Source organism: Rhipicephalus microplus, chromosome 6, assembly GCF_043290135.1.
Source record: "Rhipicephalus microplus isolate Deutch F79 chromosome 6, USDA_Rmic, whole genome shotgun sequence".
NCBI classification, from domain to species: Eukaryota; Metazoa; Arthropoda; class Arachnida; order Ixodida; family Ixodidae; genus Rhipicephalus; species Rhipicephalus microplus.
The window spans coordinates 103,411,982-103,429,294 of NC_134705.1; the positions used below are offsets into that span (position 1 = coordinate 103,411,982).

The 17,313-nt window shown below is 43.8% G+C and overlaps 1 protein-coding gene across 19 annotated transcripts in view; it reads left to right on the forward strand.

Annotated features, from left to right (window-relative positions):
- The window catches only part of LOC119168049 (uncharacterized), a 184,032-nt gene that overhangs the window by 148,587 nt on the left and 18,132 nt on the right, over positions 1-17,313 (forward strand). For all 19 annotated transcript variants that reach the window (XM_075866313.1, XM_075866325.1, XM_075866312.1 and 16 more), the window contains 2 exons: positions 6,850-6,897; positions 8,477-8,524. In XM_075866313.1, coding sequence (XP_075722428.1) covers positions 6,850-6,897; positions 8,477-8,524 — 96 coding nt within the window. The remainder of the gene's footprint in view (positions 1-6,849; positions 6,898-8,476; positions 8,525-17,313) is intronic.

Here is a 17,313-nt window from a genome sequence, read left to right on the forward strand (position 1 = left end):
TTTGACTATGCACCTAACGTGGTTTTTTTTGTATGCTGAGAGAATCTAGATTAACCGCCGCCATTATTCACACACAAATGGTTCAACCGACGGTCTCAATGAGAGCATCACCAACACGCTAGCCATGTACAGTCGTGATGACGCCAGTGTATAGCGCTCCATCGGTCGGCCTTGCTCTGCGTCACGACACCCTACGGCCATTGTGGCTTGTCAGGTTGCGTGCACAGGAGCATGTTCGGCCTTACAGACATGCAGGCATCCTCTGCACGGACGACAACGATAGAAGATGATCTTGTTTAGCCAAAACTGTGCTCTCCCTGAGGGTGATTTTGTCACATCTATTTCATTAGACGAAGTGATTTTCGACTGAAAAAATGCGGCAGCATGAATGACGCCCGTTTCGTTGCTGTTTTAGGCATGCGAATACATGTTAGTTCCTACAAGTGCGTGAAAAAAATCTAGAGGACCGGAGTATCAAACGGACACAATAAGTGCGTCGTGTATGCGGGCATGTAATATCAGTCAAGACGCAATAATATACCTCTTGTGAAATACATGTAAAAGTTGAGTGTGAGAGCACATTTCTTCGGTTAAACAAGCACACCGCATGTCCGTGAAGCCGCACATACTTATGTAATCGCGACGGCACAACCCGCAATAGCGGCGACGTGTCGTGCCGTACTGCAAGGCCGGCTGCTTGCGCGCTATACACAGACGTGGCCGTGACTGTACGCCGACAATGACCCCAAGAAATCATAAGCGATCCTACTTAGACTCACCCTTGTATCACTGCTATCATAAAGGGGCTTGCTTTGCTTGGGCGCTGCTACTTCTTTTTGCCAGGCACAGGTTCAGCCAAGCGAATAGTTGACCTAAACGCAACTACTGCTGTCCTCGTCCACATCAAGAGCCTGCGAGAATATTGTCTTGGCTATCACTTGCGACACAGCTTTCAGCAACTAATTTGTAACAAGCTGGAAACGTGGCTCTTGCGATAAAGTGGCACACAGCAGACAGACATTTGCATGTGCAGTTTACACACTTTGTGGCCATTTGAATTATAACTGTTGTGGCTGTTAGTGAGGCAAATGTACAGTAGAAAACAGCGAATCTGGGAATTCTGTAAAAGCATGTACTAACGCAAGAAATATCTTTCATGTTGTGCTTAGCATTTTCATACATGTTACAAAAACAAAGTACTTGAATACTATTACATAATTCAAAATGGTAATTTACAGCCGTCACTTCTCTCTTCAAGAATAGTTATGCTGTTACAAAAATACAATTGATAACTTTTACATAATTAATCTTTTGAATTTCACAAACATTTCGCAAATGCAACAAATATAGAATGACATGGCCCTGTCGTTTTATACTATAGACCTTTAATATGGTGTTGGTTTACACTATAAAGATTGCTTTTCGAAGTCTGTTGCACTACTTGACTAGTTTTCTTGTGTATGCAACAGCGATAACTATAGAGGTGAGGTTGGTGGGGTAAAGCTTGGTAGTGAATATATTCTGAATCTTTTACAAAATGCAGTGGTTTTAGTTATTTCTGGAGCTAACGGAAATCACATTTGATGACAAAAGCACACCTGCAAGAACTGATGAAAAAGTCGAAGGTTTCTGTTGCATCAGTCATATAAATTTACTATCAATGATTACACATAGTAGCCTCTCTTGAATTTAGTTGCTAAAGTATGGTGGAGCTTGACCCTGTCAGAATCATTTTGTGGTGTTTTGGTGAAGACTCAAGAGGAATTATGATGGATGCTAGTAAATGTTACCATCCGAGTGTGTTCCCAGTAGATGTGTTTCCAGTATATGTTCCCATTCCATTAACAGTTACCAGATCAATTATGCAATTTAAAATGGGTATATGAATGAGCCTAAAAACTCATTTAGTGTGTTATAATTATAAAATTAGGTGTATATGAGCGAGGCTTCTGACAGGGAGAAGAGCGTTCATCTTGCGACCATCAGTTTCTATTCATATAAATGTTGGCGGTTATCAAGGCGGAGTTTCAGGATGCCAGGTGCTCCAGCTGGCATGTTTTATTTCCAATGGGTGATTTGAGTTTACCATCACAAGCATTTCACTGTGCTGCCATACAAATTCTAAGTGCTTTCATCACTCTCACTTTAGTCAAAGTTTTGTCCAAATCTTTAGCTCTCAAGTGTATAACCTTTCTAACTCATTATAGCTTCCTTTGCTCGGGATTCTACGGTGTACCGTAGGTTCCCGAGCAAGCATCCCCCTCCTCCTCCATCAAGTCGAAATTACCGACCAAGTGGAGGGAGGCGCTTTCTTCAAACAATTCAAGATGGTTTTCTCACTGGGAAAAAGCTGAGTGCTTGTGAACATCTTCAGAAGTTTTCTCATTCATGGCTTAGCACATCACAATATAGCTCACTACACAAACTCAATGCGATCATTGATTGATATGGGGGGTATAACCTCCCCAAACCACTGTATGATATTCAGAGACGTCGTAGAACAGCGCTCCGGAAATTTTGACTTTCTGGAATTGTTTAACGTGCACCCAAATCTGAGCACGCGGGCCTACAGCATTTTCACCTTCATTGAAAATGCAGTCGGGATTCGATCCCGCGACCTACGCGTCAGCAGCAGAGTTCTTTAGCTGCTAAACCCCTGCAGGGGTGGGGACAATGCGATTATACCACAGGAAGTGTGGCATGGAAGTACCTTTGACGGAGAAATGCAACAGCTCTTAGTAATAAATACAGATCTTGGATGGCTTACATTCGCTGTCTACATTGTCGTGATAGGTACCATTTTGTAATACAGATCTCGAAGGCCATTTGCTGACGGCATTCTGAAAGTCGTCCTGGGTGTATTGCATTAAGCATGGGGTGCGATCATTATGCGTGCCAAAAAAATGAATTTTTGAAGACAAGTTTCGGGTGCTTATAGATTGAGCAACTGCGTAGAATCGAAGGATTTAAAAGCAACTCACTGTGGACGTCTGCTTGATCGGGTGTGGAATGACAGAAAAATGGAAATTAGCTGTGTGATGGGAAGGCGGGCTTACTCGGGTAGGGGTGCTTGCTTGGAATTGTTAAATTCCAAGATTATTCAACCCTGCAGTTGATTACATGTAACTGTATGCAGTTGATTATATACAATTCTGCGGCTTTGCCGTGTAATATTGAAATTATTAATTAAATTTGAATGGCCTCAATGCTGCCTCCAGCAGCAAGAGCGTAGTGGTTAGAGCATCCCCCTCGCATGCAAAAGGTTCGTGGTTCAAATTTCGGTGCCGCGCAGTTCCCAACCGGATTAAAAAAATCCGCGTGGTGATGAAACTGCATTACGAGGCCTGGGGTGCGGCCTCACCGGTAACCACCACCGGGAACGCACTCCCTCACCAGAGAAGTATTGGCCACCCTGGTGCAGTATCTGGCCACTACCTCCTACATGCATACGTCAAATAACTCACGGTCCTCAGTCCCCAGCAGCTGCGAAGCAACTGACCACGGTGGTGGTCAGATCTGAAACGCAGCTGAGGGTGCTAAGAATCTCTGGATCCGGACAGGCCGCATTTGGAACCTGAACTTGGTAACGTTTAACGCTAGAACCTTATCTAGTGAGGAAAGTCTAGCTGTACTATTCGAGGAGCTAGAGGGTGTTAAATGGGATATACTAGGGCTCAGTGAGGTTAGGAGGACAGATGAGGCCCATACGGTGCTACAGAATGGGCACGACGTTTGCTATCGGGGTTTGGCTGACGGAAGAGAACGGGGAGTGGGGTTCCTAATTCACAGAAACATAGCTGGCAACATAGAAGAATGCTATAGCATTAATGAAAGGGTGGTAGGTATCGTAATTAAACTGAATAAGAGATACAAGATGAAGGTCATACAGGCTTACGCGCCTACATCCAGCCATGATGACGCTTCAGTTAAAAGCTTCTATGAAGACGTGGAATCGGCAATGAGTAAGATAAAAACACAGTATACAATACTGATGGGAGACTTTATTGCAAAGGTAGGGAAGAAGCAGGATGGAGACCAGGCAGTAGGAGATTATGCCATCGGTACTAGAAACGCCTGAGGAGAGCTACAAGTAGAATTCACGGAACGCAATAATGTACGAATTTTGAATACTTTGTACCAAACACGAGGAAACTACAAGTGGACATGGAGGAACTTTTATGGCGAAAATAAAAACGAAATGGAGTTTACAATGAGTGCACACGCAGTCATCGTGCAGGATGTGGAAGTGATTGGCAAGGTACGATGCAGTGACCATAGAATGGTACGGTCTCGAATTCGCCTAGACTTGAAGAAATAACGACAGAAACTGGTACGCAAAAAGTCAATCAATGAGCTAACGCTGAAAAGGAAAGTACATAAATTGACAGTCTCGCTTTAAGAAAAAGTACTCGGCTTTTAGTTAGGAAACCAACCTTAGCGTAGATACAATGAATGATAATCTGACGAGTTTCATTATGGATTGTGCAGTGGAAGTTGGAGGCAGGTTAGTTAGACAGGACAATGACAAGCTTACCCAGGAAACAAAAAATCTCCTTAAGAAGCGTCAAATCATGAAAGTCCTAAGTACAACAGACAAAATAGAACTGCCAGAGCTTTCGAAGTTGATTAATAGGCGTAAGGTATCCGATGTAAGAAGGTGTAACAGAGAGAGAATTGAACACGCTCTGAAAAACGGAGGAAGCGTCAAAGCAGTGAAGAGGAATTTTGGGATAGGCAAAATTCGGATGTATGCACTAAGGGACAAAGAAGGCAAAATACCTACCAGTATGGAGAGGATAGTTAAAATAGCGGAGAAGTTTTACAAAGATCTGTACAATAGCCGGGATAACCACGACTTTATTACTATAAGAACTAGCAGTAACCCAGATGACACCCCACCAGTAATGATAGAAGAAGTCAGAAAAGCTTTGGAGAGCTTGTAAAGAGGCAAAGCTTCCGGTGAGGATCAGGTAACATCAGATCGGCGGAAAGATGAAAGACAGGTTGTGTTAGAAAAACTAGCCACCCTGTTTACGAGGTGTCTTCTGACGGGAAGAGTACCAGAGTCTTGGAAGATTGCAAATATCATCTTAATACTTAAGAAAGGAGATGACAAGGACTTGAAGAATTACAGGCCGACTAGCTTGCTCTCTGTAGTATACAAGCTATTTACAAATGTAATTGCTAACTGAGTAAAGAAAACATTAGAATTCAATCAACCAAAGGAACAAGCAGGATTTTGAACAAGCTACTCCACAATCGACCACATTCATACTATCAATTAGGTAATAGAGAAATGCTCAAAATATAACCAACCACTATACATAGCCTTCATAGATTAGGAGAAGGCGTTTGATTCAGCAGAAATATCAGCCGTCATGCAGACACTGCGGAATCAGGGTGTCGATGAAGTATGTATAAACATCCTGGAAGAAATCTACAGGGGATCAACTGCCACCATAATGCTTCATAAAGAAAGGAACAGAACACCAATCAAGAAGGGTGTAAGGCATGGGGACACAATCTCTCCAATGCTATTTACCGCGTGCTTACAGGAGGTTTTCAAAAGCCTAGAATGGGAATAGTTAGGGAGAAAAGTTAATGGAGACTACCTTAGGGACCTGCGCTTCGCTGACGACATTGCACTGCTGAGTAACTCAGGCGCCGAATTGCAACTCATGATTACGGAGTTAGACAAGGAGAGCAGAAAGGTGGGTCTTAAAATGAATCTGCTGAAAACGAAAGTAATGTACAACAACCTCGGAAAAGAGCAGCGCTTCGGGATAGGTAATAGTGTACTTCAAGTTGTAAAAGACTATGTTTACTTAGGGCAGGTAATAACCGCGGAGCCGAACCACGAGATTGAAGTAACTAGAATAAGAATGAGATGGAGCACATTTGGCAAGCACTCTTAAATTAAGACAGGTAGAATGCCACTATTCCTTGAGAGGAAGGTATATACCAGCTGTATCTTGCCGGTACTATGCTACGGATCAGAAACCTAGAGACTTACAAAGAGGGTTCAGCTTAAATTGGGGACGATGCAGCGAGCAATGGAAAGAAAAATGGTAGTTGTAACCTTAAGAGACAAGAAGAGAGCAGAGTGGATTAGGGAACAAACGTGGGGTAAGGATATCATAGCTGAAATCAAGAAGAAGAAATGGACATGGGCCGGGCATGTAGCGCGTAGACAGGATAACCGCTGGTCGTTAAGGGTAACTAACGGGATACCCAGAGAAGGGAAGCGGGTTAGAGGGAGACAGAATGTTAGATGGGCAGATGAGATTAAGAAGTTTGCGGGTATAAATTGGCAGCAGCAAGCACAGGACTGGGTTAACTGGCGGAACATGAAAGAGGCCTTTGTCCTGCAGTGGACGGAGTCAGGCTGATGATGATGATGATGATGATGATGATGATGATGATGATGATGATGATAGCAAGTCCTGGAGAGTGGCTTTGAAACCTTCCCTGCAAAGCACTCAGTTTAAAGCGGTCATTTATAACGATCATTCTGCCCTCTTAGAGGAATATGGTAGACTCTTCACAGTAAGTTACTGAGCTAATGACACAATGTTAGCTTCAGTGTTTAGCGATTCTGTTAAAAAGCTAAAAAATATTTACTGGCGTTACAAATAAAATCATTGGCGTGTCGTGCTTGCAAATTGCCAACTTCTTCTACGTTTTCCAGTGTTTACGCGTCGAATTTACTCACAAATTTTGCTTCGGCCTATAATTGCAAGCTTCACAAATACCAGCACTTTATTTGGAGATCCTTAATAAGCATAAACCACAGAGACTAAGTGCATATGCGTATTCATCTATTTAGTGCTATGCTATTGTTTTGTCCAGCCTTCCAGTCCCCCAAGACTTGACACTGTCTTCTTTGGTGGAAATAAGGTAAGCATTTCATCTGTAACTAATTATCTAGTCTTTCATCCTAAAGAAACCTAATGCGCAATGTCTACCTTGAACATATTGAAAATGAGACACGCGACAATACAAAAGAAAACATTTGTGTTGCCAACCTATGATTTTTACTATTTAAACAATATTATGTTGCTATTACTCTTGCTTAAAAGATGACGGGACTAGCCAACCCCAAAACAAGACATCGAGAACGTCTGTCGCTCCTTCTGCCATGATTATATAGAGTTTCCTAGCACAAAAGCTAACATAGAATTGGTCACAGTTCTACTTTTCAGTAACCTTTGTTTTGCGTAAACCAATCTTCCACGGTGTAGCAGGCATGGATAACTTTCACGAGATGTGCTGAAAAAAAAAGAACTGCCTCGAAAGCCAACTCACTGCTCCGTATTTGGGAAGACCCCACGCAAGCTGAATGTTCTCACCATGCGCAGGAAAACCTGTTTCACCTTACGTTTCTTCAGCTTTGAAAGTCTGCATGATGTCTCATTCTGTCAACACGGATATAACCAGTAGTAGTGAAATTGCACCGATATTCTAATTTTGTAATTAGGCGAGTTCACAAATTTGTTGTGGGCAGCCGGTTGCCGTGTTTTGATGGTCAAGTCATTGTTCGAAGTCTTACTCTGGTAATAAAATGCGAGTGAAAAAAACACTACTTTTTGTTATATCAAAAGGCAACAAAAGGCACTAAACTGCACTAAAGTGTCTCGGATATTGAAGGAGCTTTGGCCCAAAGGTTAAATCACGATTTCCTTTCCGGGTTTTAAGAATTGTTAGCTTCTTAGGCCGACTTCACAAAAAGTAAATTGAAGAAGCAGAATTAGCAAATAAAATTACAAAAGACACATAATATTGCGTTTGTCGTGGCTTTGTATACCAAGTTATGTGAAAAGGTGTTTATTAGCTTGGCTAACTGCTTTATTATTGTGTGAGGTAGATACTATCATTGGTGATTGTCCTGTACATATCAATCTCATTTAGAATATCTTGCTATATTGGATGCTGAATTCCGCAACCATGAAGCGATGAAAAGGGCAATCATGCGCACTAGACCAATGTCATGTTTGTGTATATCTGTGCTTGTCTGTGTTGCACTGTTGATTGTACTATTATGAGGTATCATCTTAACATGTGGTAATAACTCGTCACACGTGCTACTTGAGCAAACTTTTTGTCAATATCCTCATGATTGTCAGCTTCTGCAAAGCCATCAGCAACTGGAATTGCCACTAAATTTTTATGCGTTCATAACCGGGGTGAAACACGTTTACTGCTTGATGCGCAAATTTTAGCTCGTCACTTTGGGTGATGACTCAGCAATCGGAGATTCCTCGTGTAGACTTTGTAGCATAATCTACAGGACTGCAGACATCTTTTAGTGCCATTAAAAATACAAGCTTAGACATTGTTTGCTTGTAACTGGCGAATACTTATCGTCTTGCTATGAGCAGCTGCACACGTTTAGCCATAAACTAGGACTTTGGAAGGATATCAATGGCTGTACAAATATACATTTATTTTTTGAGCAGTGTACTGTTTATTTTTTCAGCCTTCAACTCCTCCTAGTCTTGAGACTGTCACCTTAGGCGGAATTCAGGTAAGCATTTCTTGCCCAAACCAGCCATGCGATCTTCGATGTAAACTGAAACTATTACATAACAATTGCCTTAAATACAGCAGAAATTACAGCTTTAGCTCCAGTGAAAACAAAAGAACAAGTCTTATCATGCTATGTATTGCTCAAAAAACACCAAAGCTGGTCAATCTTAGAGCTCTAACCTGTGCTTTCGAACAAATGCTATATGACTTCTCTTGGCATAAATCAATTAGAGACGAATCCCCATCCTGTCAAAGCTGGCGAAAAAGTTCAAAACCCAGCTCCAGAAACTCTCGTGCAGCCCTTGTCGCGGCACTCCCGGTCGGACCACGCATGCTTTGTAGATCGTACTGTGCTCGTGCTACGCCAGGCAAGCTCGGCGTTGGGGTTGCGCAGACTATCTCCGTATATGAGCGTGCCTCTCGCGTTAGCTGCTCTTGACGCCTGCTAGGCAAGGCGAGGTGAAACACAAGAGGTGCCGAGCTGTGGTTTGCTCATTTCTAGGTAACGATAAAGATGGTTTTTAGAGGCGTAGCTTCTTATGAACTAGGCTTCTCTGTTAACGTTGGTAACGGCTTCTTGTGCCGCAGCCACCACTGACGATAATGATGACAATGATGAGTATCAAGAAGAGGCACGTCCTAGACCGAAAGTTTTCTTTCTGCCATCGTGACACACCCCAAGCAAGGTACCCACTATACGTCCTATTGATGATGATGCCGCTCAAGACAATGAAATGCGTTCCAGCCCAAATATTCTTTATCTGCCTTCACGCTAGAGCATACGCAGGATCATGATGTTTCATCAGCGTCATCATCATGGACATGACGACCTCGTTGACGAGGTTGTAGATGATAACGATGATCTCAAACAAGAACTGCATTGTTTGGTGATTGATATATCAATATGCTACGCTGCATTTTGTATGATGAGAAATAACCGACAACTATCAAGTGAAGGCCCCAGATATAATCCTTGTCAACTTAAGGCTAGATCCGATACCACAAAGCGGTAATAATGACGGCAAAATTGAATTCACACATCAGGGACCTGCTAGGTCTGCACAGAACGGGCAGAACAGTCACAGCGTAAGTCATTAGAGCATTCTTCTAGTGCGATTGTTTAACACTAATTAGGTAATTGCTACAAGTATGCTTGCAGTGTTCCCACTATGTCATAAATCACCGTATATTTTGTGTAGTGGGAGGCGTTAATATTTGTTTGTTATCTGTCAACTCTGTCACATACCCATTCATGTGGATAGGCATAGAAAACTTGTAGTAGGCTTTATATATGCCTAGGCATATACGTATATAAGTTCTGTCGCCTGTTTCGTAGTCCACTCGTCTCTGCCGAAAGTTGTAACGGTTTGCCTCAATGCGTAGTTGTTTTATGTGATGTCGCGCCAACTGCCGTGCTTCGTCGGCTCGCTGAGTGAACTCGCTGATGTCTGGCTTGTGCTCTGTATTGTCGCTCACAGGCAGCATTCATCTAATGGTGTGGTAACTATTCGACCATAGACTAGCTGAAATGGCGTCACTTTAGTAGTCTCCTGCACAGCAGTATTATAAGCGAAAGTGGCGTACGGCAGTATCTTGTCCCACGTACTCTGCTCCAATTCAACGTAAATGGACAACATAGCCAGAGCTCTGTTGAGTCGCTCATTTAGTTTAATCATTTGGGGGTGATAAGCCGTTGTTTTGCTATGTCATGTGCGGGTAAGTGTCATAACGGACTGCATCAGATCGGCTTTGAACGCAGTTCCTCAATCCCTTATATCCACCTTCAGGGCACCATGCCGTGGTACAATGTTAGTGACGAAGAATTTAGCTACTTCTATGGCCGTGCCCCTGGTGAAAGAGGGTGTCTCGGCATACCATGTTAAGTAGTCTGTCGCTACTAAAATCCATTGGTTGCCGAATTATAACGTAAAAAATGGAACAAGTAGATCCATTCTCACTTGTTCAAACGGTGATTTAGGGGGTTGTATTGGTTGGAGAAATCTTGCAGGTTTCAATGGAGGCGTTTGTGTTGGCAATCTCTACATATCCTCACATAATGCTGTACAGCATCAAGACTATTTGGCCAGTAGTACTTTGTACAGATGCGCGCCAGTGTTCTATTCACTCCGAGGTGTCCTGCTGCAAGGTCATCGTGGCAGGCTTCCAGGATTTCGGATCACAATGCCAAAGGAACGATGAATAAAAGTTTCTCCCTGCTCTGCTCGAAGTTTCTCCTGTATAGAGTGTTGTTTCTCATTAGGTACGACGACAATCCCCGTACGAAAACTCGAGGAACACACACAAGTTGCCCTTCCAGATGCTTGATCAACTGAAGCAACTCCGCGTCTGATCGTTGATATTCAGTCATGTCTGCGGTGCTTACGACATCAAGAAACGGTAAGTCGTCTCTATCTTTCACAGGTGCAGGTTCCACTGGTGCGCGTGACAGGCAATCAACATCGCTGTGCTTGCGACACGCCTTGTACACGACTGTTATGTCACATTTTTGCAACCTGAGGCCCCATCGAGGAAGTCACTCATAAGGGCTCTCTAGGCCTGTGGTCCAGCACAGTGAGTGATGGTCGCTCAGTGCTTGAAATGGTCTACCATATAAGTACGGTTGGAATTTTTTTATGGCACATATTACCGTCAGATGTTCTTTTTCGGTCGTCCAATAATTCATTTCAGCTCTCGAAAAAGTGCCACTAGCATATGCGACCACTCTTTCCTCTCCGTTTTGCAGGTGCACGAGGAAGGGGCCTAGTTTCAAATTGCTTGCGTCAATGGGAATCTCTGTTTTTGCTTCTTCGTGGAAATTCGCGAGAATGGAGTGGTTTAGTAGTCGCCGTCGTAGCTCAATGAACGCGTCTTCTTGCTCGCTTGTCCAGGTGAAAGACGTGTCTTTTTTCGTCAGACGTGTTAGTGGTTCTACAATCTTCGAAAAATCTTCGATGGATATACCGTGATAGGCGCAAAGTCCTAAGAATCGTCTCACAGCCTATTTATTCGTCGGTCTAGGGAACGTTTCTACAGCTGCTGTCTTTTCTGGGTCAGGTCAAATGCCTTCAGCACTAACCACATGACCGCAGAAAAGCAGTGTATGAAAAAAAATTACACTTTTGGGACTTCATTGTCAGCCCTGCTGAAGGAATCGATTCGAGCACAGTCTGTAGTCGTTCCACAGACTGATCGAAGGTGGCCGGAAAGATCAGGACGTCGTCTAGATAAACAACGCAGGACTGCCATTTACCCGGACAGCACAGTGTCCATCATCGGCTTAAACGTGGCGGGTGCGGAACGCAGGCCAAATGGGAGTACCTTGAAGTCACGTAACCCATCTGGCGTGATAAAAGCAGTTTTCTCACGATATCGTTCGTCCACCTCTATCAGCCAGTATCCACTCTTTAGGTGTAGAAAGGAAAAGAATTTTTGTCTCGTAGTTTGTCAATTGGGTGTCATCAATCTTTGCAAGTGGATAGAAATCCCACTTTGTGACGACGTTCAATTATCGGTAGTCAACGCAGAAGCGCAAAGTCTGGTCCTTTTTCTTTACCAGCATTACAAGTGAGGCCCATGGCCTGTCCGATGGTTGAATTACGTCGTCTCTAAGCATTTCTTCAACTTGGTCTCTGAGGACTTCTCTCTCTTTTGGAGACACTCAGTACGGGTGCTGGCAAATAGGCTTAACAGATTTAACAGAATAGGCTTAACAGAATAGGCTTAACAGTGTTTGACCATAGATGCTCTTTGCACTTTCGATGACGTGGAAAAACATGAGGCTTACTCCTGTATAGGGCTCTCGATTTTCTGTTTCTGGTTCGGTTATAGGCCTGCTTCAATGAAGATAGATGCGAGTATAGAATCTATGCTGTCCAAGCGTAGTGCTGCAGTCTCGGAAGAAATCAAATTCATAATCAGAACATAATCATTAAGGTGACCAACAACAGTCCCGTTCGCATGATGTTGCACCTCATTCCAAAAATTTGTCTGAAAGACATTCGCACGCCCATCACGCAGCCGTACAATACCTCTTGCTGCACAGATCTCTTTCTTGAGTAATAGCCATAGTATTGCTTGCTGCCATTCCTTCATTCTCGTTGTATACAATGCTTCTTACGGTGACAACGATGATGGATCTCGGAGTTACTGTTACATCGTCGCCTGCAATGTAGAGCGCATCGAACTGTTTTTCACTCTCGAATGTTGCGATGTCGTGTTTCGTGAACAACAAGATGCACGGATGCACGTTTCCTGCAAGTTTGTGACTGCGCCGTAGGTCTGCAAAAGTTCATTCTAATAATTAAATCTCTTGCACACTTCGATAATACAATAAAGCTGGCGACGTAGTTGAAGCCACATATGCTGAATCTAGAGGTACACATGCCTGCCGGATCAAAAAGTGTCCCCCGGCGATTCGCACTTGCGGTCCAATCCAAAGGGTCAGCACCTTTTTCAGCGCTTTGGCAAGCCCCCAGCTCATGATGTAATAGTGCGCGCCTGTGTCTGCCAAAGCATTTGTTTCGTAGCCATCTATATGTACCGACAAATTAGAAGTGACGTTACCGTTTCCGCACGTAGTCTCGTATGTATCATCACATTTCTAAATTGGCACTGGAGGTTACTTTCTTGCGTCGGCAGCGGCCTCTTCTCTACAGGTCACCGATTCTAGTTTTCCCGAAGATGGCTTTGAGAAAGTCGCTTTGGAGAGTTTGAAGATCGGCGCGGACTTGGTGACCGATACTTCAGTGGAGTAGTCGACCGAGACTGATGCTGCTGCGAGGAGCGAGTACCTTGACGCGTTCACAAGTACTCCTCGATTTCAAAAGGTTGTTCCGAATTCTTTCGACCAGCAGCGTTTATATGAAAACCCCGAAGTTCAGCTCGACGATATTCACACATCTGATAAAGATGGCCAGCTTCGCCGCAGTGATAACAAAGCCCAATTCGATCAAGAGAACACCATATATCAGCTTTTCGAATTTTCGTCTCAGATGAAGACGGCATGAATCGAGGTTTCGCCAGATGGCTGGTTGCTGCGGCAAAATACGGTCCAGGGGCGACAAAAAAGGTACAGGGGTGACTCTCAGCGCCTCGGCGTACAAGGCTGCAGGCTGCGTCAGACTCGACGCTTGAACCAGCTGTGCTTGTGGCTGCAGCTCACGGACTGTTCACGAACGAATTATTCTGGTGGAGGAGCTGGGTAGTAATTCCAAACCCAGTTGGACTTCGAGAAAGCAGCCCGGAACCACGACCACTCAGCCAACAAAGCTCACGCCAGTTCATCAGCGCGCTAGCCGTCCTCTACGCGGTGAGCCGCCGGAATTCCCCTTGCCACCAGAGCCTGGAGTGTCTCCAGCTGCATCCGGTGAGAGTACTGAATGTCGTTTCCAACCACTGCCACGCACGTCGTTTCATCTCCAGTCGCTGTCACGCACGTCGTTGTCGATGAGCCATGAACGCCTGACCTTTTTAATGACGATGCCCACGAAGACGCTGAGGATTGGCTGGAGAGTTTTGAGTGCGTCGCTAACTGCAATGGATGGACCAAAGAAGAGAAGCTCCATTGAGGTTATTTGGCGTTCTAGGACAGCGCACGAACGTGATTCGAAAACCATCAATGTGCCATTCAGTCGCGAGATAACTTTCGATGGGAGCGACGGGCCACATCACCTCCACCATAATTGTTACGCACAATCCAGATGGTTTAAGAATAACTATTGGGGCTAACGTGTGCCCAAAAAGTGAAGGAAAATGTACCGGCATTCCTAACAGGGGATCCGCGAAATCCCGTGCTGAGGAGGCACGTGGCCTCACGCCCTTTTATGTCTCATCATCAGGCCGCTGGTCTCTCTGGGGCCGCATGAATTTGCGCGCGTAGATTGAATACCGCGTCTGTCTGGCGTCAATATTATTTATTTTCGCATCTGCGTAGTAATTTTTCATCTTTATTGGAAAACTCTGTGACATTGGAACTTGAGTTGTGGGGGTTGGCGAAATTCCATCCTCTTCATTCCTAATATTCTCAATTATTACAGTAATTTCAATTACCAATCCGATGTTTACATTTATTCTTTATAGTTTCGTTTGGATCAAAATTGTTTGAGGTGAGTGAAATTGTAGGCAATGAAAAACGTCAGGCCTGCGCTGAAGGCGCAGCACAGTCACAGCGAAAGCGAGAAGAGTGGCCTTGCAGAGCCTTTTCGAAACTCTCATTGGGTAACTACTGCAAACAAACTTGCTTGATGCCCTCCAGGTCATTATAAATAAATTTATTTGGGTAGTGGGCTGGCATTCGCTATGCTGATTTTCGTCATTCTTCTGAGAATCGTGGTACCCACAAAACAATTTCGAGAAATTTTGTGCCGACCGTTCATGCAGTGGCTGATGACGATGAGAAAGTTTGGCTGAACTGGTTATGCGCTACAGTTATTATGGGAACAAGAACAAACTTTTTAATGGGTTAGAGCTTTGGATGGCCCACTCGTTGCGCTATTCGCATTGTGCGACGACTTGTTTTTTTGCTGTTTTAAAACAATTTACAAGTCGTAGAAACGCAATTTCTTTACCGACATCAAGCCTGCTTAAGGCAAGTTTAACAAGTCACAAGCACCGGTGTAGCTGAGTGGTAGGATACTGGTCTGGCACACATCAGACTCGGGTTCGGCCGCCCACTATGTCATCGGGGCTAGGTCAAGCCTGTCTAAGGTAAGTTTGACAACAAGTTACAACTGTGGCGGCGGCGGCTTATAGAAACGCGTCAGGGTCACAAATAAAGACATGCTCAGATCTTCTAGCCAATGAGCTGTATAATTGAAAAAAAGTTTGTAACGTGGCTATGTAAAATCGACATAGAGGTTCTGGCATGCATGTCTGCTGGCGCATTACGTTAATAGCCACAAACTTGTGGAGGGCCATACACGTATGAAGCGCTTCTTCATTATGCCATCCTTCGACAATTTTTGGAACCGTGATACTGGCTACGCACTTGTCAGAAAGTTTGTAAAAATAAGTTATGCTGTGGTGGACGAAGATCAAGAAATATTGCTGTAGCTTTTGTGATTGGTTGGAGCATTCGATTAATCACTCACGCATTTCGCATAGTACGACGCCTGGTTTTTCCTTTGATGTTGCAAAAACGTTTGATTACTCATATTACCGCGATTCTTTTCTCCCAACTTCCCTAAGGCCAGTTTCCAACGAAGTTTCAAGCACCGGCGTAGCTCAGTGGTACAATACAGGGCTGGCGCTCAGGAGTCCAGACTTTGAATACCTTTCTGTTTCTGTTTCGCACGATAATAAATACAGACAACAGTGATGTTGAAGGACAACTGCGGTGCAGGCGACCCTTGTTGTCACCTCATAACAACTCTTGCTGTGAAACATACCGCTTATGACCAATGAACATTTCAATAACTGTACACCTTTTGAAGATCATTCTATATGCATGAGTGGCCAATGTCGTGGGTTGTTTACGGTAAGAAGAAATAATGCCACTGCTTCGACCACTCATGATCGTCGATTTCATGGATATGCCCTGATTTGTCGCAGATGGTGAAAGTATCACCTTGCGCTTTGAGATCTCATCGTTTAAAGCATAGGATGACCAATCTGCGATTTATTGCACTAAGGCCTTGTTGACGTGCCACGAAACAAGGTACACTACAAAGCACGCCAAACGCACCATTTGTTTCAGAAAGATAAAGAGCCCGATTTGGAACTTTTGAATCGAAGTGTCGCATGCTCTACTCGTGGACTCCAGAATAAAGGGGAATGCTCCGCATCGGCTGTTGTTCACATTCTGTCTCGTGCGTCAGATGCCTCATTCACTTCGAGAAATATTAACCGCATACGCTTTCGATGAAGTCAGAGGTACTTGTTGCACGCGTATCGCTTCCTTGATTGCTGTACTGAGGTCCAACAGTTTTTCAAAGACGCGCCATCGACTTCTGTAGAAGGTGTACACACATGAGCAGCTTCTTTGAATATTTTTTTTCTGAATAATTTGCGCCAGCGTCCCTTTTACAACTGTTGCTACCCACTCAAATTAGGATACCGTGTGTGATATTATCAGCGTAAAATCCTGTCTTGCCAGTAAGCATAGAAGTTTGGCGTCTTAACTTCACTCATTTTGGTAGGACTACGCTTGAGAAAATTGTTTCTGTTGTTGAAGTTTTTCCTGACTTCCCCATATCAAAGGTAACTTCCAGAGTGCAGAAATATTGCTTCATTTATTTCTTATCTGTGCGGGTGCAATATCCCACTGTTGCCGTGATTTCCCCCCGTTCTGCATATAGGTTTTGCACTTCTTGTGCTATGGCATCACAAGGTATTGAAGACAAAGTACGGGGTCCGTAACTTCTGGCTGTTGGCCTATTTGCGAAAGCTTTTATTAAATTCAGCCTTCACTGGTGTACATGTCAAAACGAAGCACGTGAAAGTATGAACAGCTCGCAAGTTCGACTACTAAACTTAGCTCTGTTTCTGTATCCTGGCTGATCATGATAAAGGTATTTCGTCGCAAGGTTCTTCCTCGCGTATTGCAAAAAGTGTGGACTTTGAAAGAATAGTATGAACGCAACGGGCTACTCTTAAGGAAACTGGTTATTTAGGAACAATTTTCTGAATAAAGAAACTGTTTTCATTAGGAACCAGTTAGTCATCATTGTAGCCGTGGTATCCACGCAATTATAATTTTGTCATGCAATGTCATAGCAATATTACAATATAAAAACAACGTAATCTGCTTCTTCCAAAAGTTAGAACCAATTTAGAGTAGATTTAACATTG